General features: G+C 35.9%; 1 protein-coding gene and 1 pseudogene across 1 annotated transcript; both read left to right on the top strand.

The window, feature by feature from the left end:
- The first annotated feature begins 467 nt into the window (after positions 1 to 467).
- LOC119081804 (NADH-ubiquinone oxidoreductase chain 5-like) lies at positions 468 to 3488 on the top strand. The gene is given in 4 exon segments (XM_037191073.1): positions 468 to 472; positions 740 to 926; positions 2299 to 2422; positions 3325 to 3488. Coding segments are annotated over 4 exon segments (480 nt in total).
- Positions 3489 to 5801: 2313 nt separating this feature from the next.
- Positions 5802 to 10687, top strand: LOC119081735 (annotated as a pseudogene).
- The last annotated feature ends 1261 nt before the right edge of the window (positions 10688 to 11948 follow it).

The raw sequence follows: 11948 nt of genomic DNA, 5'->3' as shown, positions 1-11948 counted from the left end.
TTTGTTGGAGGACTACTCGAGTCTTTAGTCTTTTTAATACCACGGTTAACGTTAGGCTTCATCAAGAACGCTGAATTGTTGATTGGTTTTGAATTCCGAATCAATTTGGGCTTACGAGTTGCGGCAGGTAGCGAACGATGGACATAAGATGACGATGATGTTGGAACAGCAACGGTGGAATTGAATTTATTGAATAATTGAGAAGAAACGTTGGAAGTTGATGTTTGAACGATACAATTGTCACAGAACCATTTAAGATTCGGCATTTCTCGGTAGTACAACAGCGCATCTTTGTTAAAGTTGACACATTCGGCGTGGAAAACTTGACGACAAATTCCATCACAAATGACTTTATTTGGTCGATCATTTCGGAAGAGATCATCACAAACCGTACAGTTGTTCATTTCCTCAATTCAATACGAATATTCAGCTGGAACGGAACAATAACAAACAGCTAGCGTTGACCGATGACGTTGGATGATGGAGAGCGGTGCCAATCAAAACAGCTATTGTTGTCGTTGCATACGCATACACACAAACATGATTCGTTGATAAACGCTGAATTCAGTATTTCGTTGATTATCGTCAAATGAACACTCAATAAATACGTTGACGATTATAATTTATCAGAGAAACTTTTTCTGTCGTAATTCATAAGTAAGAAAACAGCAACAAGACCGTAAAACAATCGAGATAGAACAAAAAGTCGAGAGCGATCAAAACGCGTACGTCGGGCAAGCCGCCATTTTGGCACTACTTTAAGTCAATTAGGTTTAATAATAATAATTTTGTCTATGGGTTTTATAAAATTAGCTTTTTTTCATTTATTAACTCATGCAATATTTAAAGCTTTACTTTTTATATGTGCTGGGTCTATTATTCATAATATAATAAATAGTCAAGATATTCGAATAATAGGGGGTTTATGTTTGAATATTAGGGCGTATCGAATTTTGCAAATTTTAAGGACCGCGATAGCCTGTGTGCGGAAAACGTATATCATCGAAAACTGTGTCCGGGCATGTGGTTGATGGATCCAATGAAGCCATGGAAGAAGTGCCCCCGGGCGACTTTAAGTTTCCGAATGTCATAATTCGGAAAGTTGAGAGTATTTTTGAAAACAATTTTCTAGCGGAATGTAGAGCTTTGAAAACTCTACAAAACTACCGAAGAAACCGATGGTCCAAAAGGTGTCACTGCCAAGATTGCCTAACATCGAAAATGTGACCTTTTGGTTTTTGACTTATATTTCCTGAGAGACAAATGATTTTGTTTAGCCTGTGGTATGAGATGGTAGAGGAGGTCAAGCACTACCAGTACACTAGGCATGTCCCGATCGGATATACTCTTGAAATCACTTTTATAACATTTGTGAATGGAATTTTTAAGAGTGGCCACGTCGCCCACGAAGCAAGTGCAGACACTGCAACCGGTACTGGTGAGTCGAGGACACCTTGGCCAGTAAGTATGCATAATATTCCATGACAGTAGCTGAACTCTTTCACAAAATATTTGTTATTTCGATGTGGCACATGAATTGAAAAACTATACTACGAACTTCAATTTTTCGTAAATATATCGAAAAATATGTATAATCTGTGTATTTGCAACGAAATCGACTTCTTACTACTATTCGTGGGTGAAATAACTAATTAAATCGATTATTTCTCGTTTTTCTCATAAATTCAATTTATTCAGATTTTGTAGTACAAAGTGTGCCACATCGAAATCACAGATATTTTGTGAAAAAGTTCAGCTACTGTCGTGGAGTATTATGCATACTTACTGGCCAAGGTGTCCTCGACTCAACAGCACCGGTTGCAGTGTATGCTTTTGCTTCGTGGGCGACGTGGCCACTCTTAAAAATTCCAATTAAAAAGGTTAAAAAAGTGATTTCAAGTGATCGGGACATGCCTAGTGTACTGGAAGTGCTCGACCTCCTCTACCACCTCATACCACAGGCTAAAAAAATCATTTGTCTCTCAGGAAATATAAGTCAAAAACCAAAAGGTCACATTTTCGATGTTACGCAATCTTGGCAATGGCACCTTTTGGACCATAGGTTTCTTCGGTAGATTTGTAGAGTTTTCAAAGCTCTACATCCCGCTAGAACATTGTTTTCAAAAATACTCTCAACTTTCCGAATTATGACCATCGGAAACTTAAAGCCGCCCGGGGGGACTTCTTCCATGGCTCCATCGGATTCATCAACCACATGCCCGGACACAGTTTTCGATGATCTACGTTTTCCGCACACAGGCTATCGCGGTCCTTAAAATTTGCAAAATTCGATACGCCCTATTGAATATACCTTTAACTTCTTCTTTATTTAATATTTCTAATTTAGCTTAATGTGGAATACCTTTTATAGCTGGATTTTATTCAAAAGATTTAATTTTAGAAATAGCTTCTTTTTCTTATATAAGGTAAGCGCGGGTATAGCTGACCGTGCAGGTGTACCTGACCAGCTACATTATTTATCAGTTTTGGAAAATAATTACAAATGAAAATACGCAAATTAACGTTATAATTAATCTTTAGAGCCTAAAGATTAATTTTTTCATGAAAATAATGCGATTATTATGTTTACTTATTTGATAAAACCATAAAATGAAACCAGTGCACCATCTCAGTACAAAGTTGCACATTTCTTAAGAAAATCGTAGGATCGGTGTGGTCTAATTTAAGGTTTTTATTGACAAAAGAATTATTAATGGGCAAAGTTTTGGTGTTTTTAGGTAGTAAATAGTTCGACAATTAATATTATTAACATAAATAGCGTCTAAAAGTTAATATTTGATTAATTACATGGTGGTCAAAACATTGCATCAAAAATATGCCATGTTTGTGTAGTTGACCGCACCAAATTCCGTACTTTTTTTCTTCGGGTGACAAATTCACCTTCCATGTGCATTGTTGTGTACAAAATGATGTGATTAAAATTCGTTTTGTGTTTTTATGAGTTTTTATCATTGAAATTGGTTAATATCAGTGAATTAAGAGTGAAAATGTGTCGAATAATGCGAAATTATTGCGAAAAATGTCTTAATTTTGTAGCGGTCAACTACTGCAACAAGACTGGTCAGGTATAAAAACATCCGTTTTTTAGTGGTCAGCTACTGCATCAAAAACAGTGCTTCAGTAAAATCAGTTTTTTACAATAAAAATTAATTAATTGTCAATATTTCTGATATTATACGGAATGGGAACAGATCAAATTAAATTCTGACGAAGGAAAAACTTAGCTTCATCGAAATCATCCTGAGATACTGATGACCAAAGTTGAAAAATTGCTTAGACGGTCAGCTACTACCTCGCTTACCTTAAATATATTTATTTATTTTTTTTTTTTTTTTTCTACTGGTTTAACAGTTAGATATTTTTTTCGTTTAGTATATTATTCTATAGTTGGGGAATTTAATAGTATATCTTTACATCCTTTAAATGATGAAAGGTGATTAATGTTAAAAAGTATAATATTGCCGTAAAAAGCACTGTGCAATGTATACATCTGAAACGTTTGGAATGCGCACACTTTAATCATTCAATTCGCATTGTTGGCGCGCATTTTTGTGTATAATTTTGATTTTGAATGATTATTGTTCACAGAATCGAAATTTTGTCTTTTTATTTAGACTGGTAGCTGGTAGATTTAATTTTTAATTATTAAAACGAAAAAAATTGCGTGATAGGCTCGTATAATAAAATGGATTTTTTGGTTTAATTGCAAAAAGCGCTTGTTACGTAGATGGGAATATTGAGATTTCATATCTCACAGAACTTCGTTCTAATATTTCGAGTTATCGTTAACAGCATCATTGTACTTAATTCGTTCTTCAAAGAACAACAATGCAAAAAGTTAGCATTGATTCGTGCAATTTTAGATACACTTTTTCAATGACTGGAATTATATGTTTTAAGTATTAGCCAAAAATTCCATTTATCTGTGAGGCCTATCTATGAGCAAATTCTCGCAGTTTCCAGACTTCTACGTCATTTTTATTTGGAGATAGCGGACGCAAGAATGGTCAAAAAACATGCAAAAAACATGCAAAAAACATTTTTCTAAAGGTAACGGTAAAATGTTGTGTCGTTGTGATCCATTTTTTAATAGCACACAAAAGGTGTATCAAATTAGGCATGTTCACTGAAAAATATCATGAATCGATGATAAAATTTCCAAATAATCGATAAAATGTCAATCGAACATTTTATCGCATAATCAATAAATATCGACTGATAATCGAATTATGAGTCGACATTTACCGATTATCAGTCGATACTTAGCGACTATCAGTCGATATATATATATATTATCGATAAAACATTCGATTGATATTGACTTTTTGAAAATATCGATAATCGATTCTGAGGTTCTTTTTATATGTGCCTAAAAGGACTTCCGATCCTAGAAGCCGAAACTACTTTCAAGAAAATTCGTTGAAGCTTGTGTGGCTGGTAAACGGTGATCAAAAACCGAAAACTTAAACTTTTCTCACAAAAATTTCTCCATTTACACGAGCCGTACAGTGTCGTGTGGATGTCATTAGAAAGGTAATCACATGTACTATTGAGCCGAATAGGGACTTATTGGATTTAAAACTCATCCACACTGAAGTGCAGTTGAAGTTTTGAAGCGAAAGAGACTGAGAACTTACAGAAGTTTCTCGAGGTTCAAGAAACGTACATGGTCGTGTGGGATGTCATTGGAAAGGTAATTTTGTGTACTTTCGAGTCTTATAGACCTGGAGCCCAGGACACTTTGGGTCCTTCATAAGGCCACTGCTTGAAACATATGCCATTTTGCTACATTACACAATACGAAAAACATTTGTTCTACGACTTTTAGATTTGGGCCCTAGAAGGGTAGACCTAGTTTGTATCTCGGAAATCTCACATCGTAGAAAATCCAAATTGGTTCCAAAATTAAATTTTTATTGAAAGGTCTCTTGTGCCAGACAAATCATATTATCGAAATTTCAACTTGTATGGCACGTCAGGCCTCTTAATAAAAATTGAATTTTAAAATTTCACTCGTCATTTGGCACCAATACCTTCATTTTAGCACCAATTTGGATTTTCTACGATGTGAGATGGCCGAGATACACACTAGGTCTACCCTCGTTAGGGCCCAAATCTAAAAGTCGTAGAACAAATGTTTTTCGTATTGTGTAGTGTAGCAAAATGGCGTAGGTTAGAAGCCGTGGCCTTATGAGGAACACAAAGTGTCGTGGGCTCCAGGTCTATTATGGGGTTTGGATGCGATGAAATATGGGCATTTAAACATTTCAACTTATATTCAAATTATACCCCACACGACTTGTACGTTTCGTGTACATCGAGAAATTTCTGTAAGAACAGTGTAAGTCTTCGGTTGAAAACTTTAACTGCACATATTTCTGTGTGAATTAATTGTAAAACCAAAAAATCCCTATTCGGCTCAATAGTACATGTGATAATCTTTCTAATGACACCCCACACGACATTCGTGTAACTGGAGAAATTTTTGTAAGAAAAGTGCAAGGTTTCGGTTCTTCATGACCTCTCGCTGGTTACACAAGCTTCGAAGAATTTTTTTGAAAGTGGTTTCGGTTTCTGAGGTTGTTCGTCTCCCTTTACAAAATGTAAAAACATAATACGAAACGTTAACAGTTAACGTTAACGTTAACACTATGTGCGATTATATTAGTACCTATCTAAAACCTCTTCTTTTTTCTGTTCTTGAAAAAAATTGGTATTGGAATTGGTAACGTGATAATAACAATTGACCACTTGATCGAAAATTTCAATCTGTGAACAAAATGGTTTCACTTGCCATAGCTTGCCATGATCATGGGAGTGACGAGAACAATTCCCACAATCTATTGATATTCTATGCCATAACAGCTCATTGTTTTCTTCTTTTTATTAATTTTAAGCTGAAGGAGAAAATTTTCAAGAAGAAAGAAAGCGTTGAATTGGGAATCGGAAGAATGAATGAAATAATAACACTTATCAACACATTTGCACACATTCCGGGTTTGGAGTTCGAAGATAGTTGGAAAAAAAGTCGTCGAACTGCATTCTTGTGAATGGCTCAACAACCTGTATTGCTATCTATACTCTACTGGTTACTTTTCCAGCAAAGGATAACGCCATTTTGGTGGGTTTCTTCGCCTTCAACGCAATGGTATGCAGTAGATTGTTATTCTCAGTTGTAGTTTTTATGAAGTGTGTTTACAACGTGTTCTTACACACAAATTAATAATTAATTTTTCCAGTTTTTGTGCTGGATATATAATCTACTCATTTTTCCCTTTGTACGATTACCTTGTAAACAACAAACTGACATTAGTGTCTCCGCTGTTAATATTACATATTGACCCGAAACAACTTCGGGGTTATTTCATCACCACCTTCAATGTATTTCTTGGCAACATGTGTCTTACTGTTTGTATTTCTGTCAGTTCGTTGAAGACAGTAAAGCACGTGATGCGAAAATACGCAATACATTGATGGAGTTAATGGATTTAGCAAGGTATGAAAACGTCAGGAACTCCTTTTATGGTATAGTAGTTACATGACTATTGATAAAAAGATGAAAAGTAGAGTTTTCATGTGAATTCTATTGAACCGAGGCGTAGCCGAGGTAAATAACAGAGAGATGCTAATATGACGGCTGGGACGCCGTTTCGACGGATAGAGGGAATTTGTCCATCATTTCAGAAAAAAATTGAACCGTATGCGACCAGCTGTCAAATTGAAATAGACATTTCCGAATTGAAAAAAGCAATTTTGGAGACCAATTTTTGAACGAGTATATCTCAGATAATACGAAAGTACCTTGCAAATAAAACCCTTTACGTTAATTTTGACACCGATGCAAACGTATTTCCATATTCTGCTTCTCGAATCATTGTAGTCAAAAATTAATTATTTTGTAAACAACCGACCAATTTTGGAAAAAGTCAGCCATTTTTGACATTTCATTCGTTATATGACAAATTCGGCTGACAAATTCCCTCTATCCGTCGAAACGGCGTCCCAGCCGTTTTCTTAGCATCTCTCTGGTAAATAAGCACACAAAAACGAGACTGTTCATTTTTATCCCGAGTTATGTAATGGATTTTGTGCCACCGAGAATTGAAATACGACTCTTTTCAGCACTAATTTTAGTGTTGTAAAGTGACTTATTTCAGCACCCGTTTGATGTGACATTACAACACTCAAAGCAGTGTTGATATGGAATTTGTATGAGTTGTTACAGCATTCGTTTGAGAAAATGCAAAGCAATGTGATGGATAAAATTTGAAGAGTGATTGTTTACAATGAGAATTATGATTTTTTGTGCTCTTGTCTATTTCAATTCTCGGTTGGCACAAAGCATGATGTGTTACACGTATTGTAATGATATTTTTTCTGCACACGACCCAACTTTCTTCAAAACTTGGGTCTAGTACTGAAAGAATCAACATTACAATACTTGTGACACAACATACTATTATGACATACGCGTGGTGTTCGGATGTCAGAATTACTTAGCTGGAAGAATAATTCAAAAATTACACTTCAGGTCTATGTTGTTGTCTCGTTTTCGCTTATGTGATAAAATAGAGTACACTCGGGAAGCCTCGACTTCTTCGTGACAAGTAAAGGGTGTAATATATAGTGCTTGAGACGTGAAATAGTATCTTACATGACTAGGGATCAAAAGATGAAAAGTAGAGTTTTCGTGTGAATTTTGTTGATCCGAGGCGAAGCCGAGGTCAATAAACACGTGAAAATGAGACTTTTCATTTTCTATACAGAGTTATGTAACGGATTTTACATGGTGTCAAAAGAAGTGCTTGAAACATGAATAGTACGGTTTTCGACGCATGTAGCATGTGGCATGTAAATATTCATTTACATAACAAGTGACGAAATGTTAACAGTCAAGGTTATGTGTAAGCTTTTGTTGATCCGAGACGAAACCGAGGTCTATAAAAACGCACGTAAACGTGACTTTTCACTTACATAAAATTTACACATGCATAAAAAGACGAACACTCGAAAGTGACTTGACACAATAGTGTAAGAAATAGTGTGCATAGCACATAGCTCCAGTAATTAAGTTTGCAATAAAAATTTGGTCACTGATCTTTTTCAGATTCAGCTCCTGCATGAATGATACGTATGCCACCATAGCAAGTTGGAATGTCCTCTTTAGTTATGCTGTCCAGTCTAATTGCAATTTTAGCCGTATGATCTAGAGTTCGGGGCTGTTTGAAAAATACTTTACATTTTGAATTGAAACATGAATTGCATCGGGTCCCTTCTGGCTTTTTATACTGAGATGCTTGTCTACTGCTACATTGGACAGTTATTGGACACCACTGTAAAATTTGCAAATATTTTGTTTTTTTAATTGAATTGATTGGCTTTTGCATTAACAGAACACTACACCTACGAAGTAAAATATCAAAAGACCATGATAATTGTCCTGTACATATCCCAAAATTTAAAGCCGATTCTTTTTCTAAACGTGTTTCCACTTAACTTTGCAACTAGTCTACTTGTAAGCAGATATAGTTGAACGACATGTACACCTGATATGTTACTGTAACACATATCGCAAGGCCTGAATTATATCAAGGCAGTATACGGGAGGTCACGCAGATGCAGATACACGGGTTACACACCACGTTTCATACAAAAACGGAAAAGGTGTGTTCCCAGGTATCTAATAAAATGGCGATCTGCGTGACCCCCCGAAAGTATACGGCCTTGGAATTATATGACCTATTCTCTCATCATAACAATCTACCTATATCGATAATTCACGCCGTAAGTGCTGTCAAAATTCAAAATCTTTCTTACGCAATTCTAACGCAGCGTCATTTTCATTCAAGGAAACGTTGAAATGTATTTTTCGGTTCACTTGAAATTCATAGACACACTTACGGCGTGAAGTTTTAAGAAAAATGATATCCAGGTGGCGCTGATATTCAAGAGACGCGAGTGACTTAAACGTAACTTAAAATTGTACATGCGTAGCTGCACAGTAATAAGGTATTAGGGCGGCTTCACACTCAAAAGGTTTTTTCGTTTACTTTTGCAGTTGAAGATAGTGACGACGACGACGACGACGACGATGACTGGCCATCGATGACTGGCCATCGATGACTGGCCATCGATGACTGGCCATCGATGACTGGCCATCGATGACTGGCCATCGATGACTGGCCATCGATGACTGGCCATCGATGACTGGCCATCTATTATTTGCCAGCGATGACTTGTAAGATCATCCTTTGTGCGATTATCACTTTGTGTGATTATCTGTGTGATTATCACTTTGTAAGATTATCACTTTGTAAGATTATCACTTTGTAAGATTATCACTGTGTAAGATTATCATTAGATTATCATTTTGTAAGTCTCTCTCGATCGCGTGCATGACAATATAATATTAGATTTGATATCTCGTATCCAGATGAGTAAAAGTATCTGAGGACGTCAGCCCGAGTTACTTTTACACATCGTCATCGTGATACGAGATATCAAATTATTTCCCGCGTGCAGTATGCTATTTAATTTTCGAGCGAGGTAAAGGGTTTTCCCTAGGAAGTGAATGGCCCTAGTAAAGTGAAGATAGGTTACTTATTTTCGTTATATGGGTTAAAACATTCACTACAATCAATCCTAAGCTCTAAAGCCTCCAAATTTGACACTTGTCAATTCAGTGTTTATGTTAAGAGCAGTGCTGTGTTGTAACACATATATTTTGTGGTGACAAAAATTTTTAGTTTGGTTCTGTTTCACCAAATATTTGTGTCAGTTAGTACAGTTTCATCCAAAAAAAAATCTGATTCTTTGAAAATTTTTCATGTTCTCTTCAGTGTTCGTTGAAATCATTGAATGAGTATCAGCCCCACCTCGTCATCAATTACTTTTACCACTTTTTACTTCCAGATAACCAATAAAATTTACACTGCGTTCATGTTCATGTTGGAAATGATTGACTAATCGGCTTCAATCTATACGTCTATTCATCGCCATGACTTATGCTTATTACCAATTACTGAACACTTACCTTTATGAAATTGTTAATAGTAGATTACAGCAGAGACCATGTAAATGGCCGATTACATAAGCGTAAAGTTTGCGGGTCCGAGCAAAGCGAGGCCCGCAATTGCGCTTGTGGAATCGGCCATTTACATGGTCTCTGCTGTATACTGCTTTAACGTGTACCCACTCGCGGTCGTTGAAAACATCAAAACGACTGTTTAACATCAATTTTCTTCATGCATTCTAAAACTGGATGAATTTTCACTGTACAAATACATTAAATTAAATTTCATTCACATCAGTAGGCCTTTTCTGGAATGAACTATCGTTGATACATTGTTTTGAAAATTTTGACAACCCTTGTGTTATTGCGAGTACGCAAATTGTTTTTCGTTATTAAAAGTACGTTGAATTGAGTCGATGGTGTTATCAAATCAAAAGTGCTACTCTAGTGGTGATTATTGAATGTGTTATTTATGAAAAACAACTAAATTTCAGTGTGTGAAAACGATTTAATTTTCGAATAAGATCCATCCAAAATGAACTCGCCGGTAATGATTACGGACTAGACGCCGTGTAATGAGTGATCTGTCATTGATTATTTACATAACGGTGAATTGCCTATGTAAACACAACGTACCGAGTGGGTACACGTTAATAGTAGGTTACAGTGCACCCTGCGAAAATGATTCATTACATGGGGGAACAATTTTGAGATACGAGCAACTCACAAGTGTGTGTTTAAGCGCCAAGGTTTGAAAACTGTTATTTTGACAAGGGTAGAGTTTGCATATCCGAGCCGAAGGCGAGGTATGTAACTACCCGCGTCAAAATAACAGTTTTCAAACCGAGGCGCTTAAACACACACGCGTGAGTTGCGAGTTTCAAAATTGTTCCACCATGTAATGAATCATTGCAGCAGGATGCACTGTATTCTATTTTATTGCTTGCCCATGCGAAAATTGATTCTTACATATCAATTTCTATAAATAGCAACAAAAGCTGATTTAAATACAACCATCTCTGTAGACAAAATCAACAAAACAAATAGAAATTTTTTCGGCACTATAAAACCAGTACACAGCCGAAATCGGCTCTACTTCTTCATAAAATATCCCCAAAATATTGGTATTGGTACAGCAGTACCAACCGTACCGAAAGTGATCGAAGTGATCACACTATAGCAGGTGCCATGTTGTCATTGAATTGTTATTCCGTACCATGATAATACATTCTAAGCAATGATTTTGTTGTCTTTGTTATTTAGACGAAAAATTTTGCAGTGAAGTGAAATGAATTGTGTCTAAAATTAATCAATGTGTGAAGTGTTTTCGAATTTAAGTGAAAAATACGCAACTAAAAGTGCTCGCTATGTGTGTTCATAACAAACATTGAAATTATTGCTAGAACAAATATGGCTGACGCTTTCAGTTTTGTGATTTTTCTTTTTAAGAATTGAAATTCTTTTGCCACACTGAACTCTCGCCACTGCAAAATAATTGTCCAAAAACACAAAACATCAATAATTATTCTCGTTTTCATGTCAAAAAGCATAAAATATTTCAGATGACGCATTCACTTTCATATGGCTGCACCCCACGAAAACTGATTTTACATGAATGACTCGAGCACCCCGCGAAAATATAGATTCCCTGACGAAAGTGTCACGCAAATATCCCTAAGGGAATCGACCATTTTCGTGGGGCCCAAATTGATATGTATGAATCAATTTTCGCATGTGGCAAGCAATAAAAGTTTTTGTTCTTATTACAAACACATTAAATTTTAAAATAAATTACACTCAAAGTAGTAAGTAATTTCACAGAAAACTTGGAAAAAAATCAGACATTTTGAGACAAGAGTTATGGTATATTTAGTACTTGATTGTTATGTTGTTTTGGCAAGTGTGAGGATTTCGA

The sequence above is a fragment of the Bradysia coprophila genome, chromosome II, assembly GCF_014529535.1.
Source record: "Bradysia coprophila strain Holo2 chromosome II, BU_Bcop_v1, whole genome shotgun sequence".
Classification (NCBI taxonomy): Eukaryota; Metazoa; Arthropoda; class Insecta; order Diptera; family Sciaridae; genus Bradysia; species Bradysia coprophila.
The sequence above is the reverse complement of the archived record's forward strand: the minus strand, read 5'-3'. Positions and strand labels throughout refer to the sequence as shown.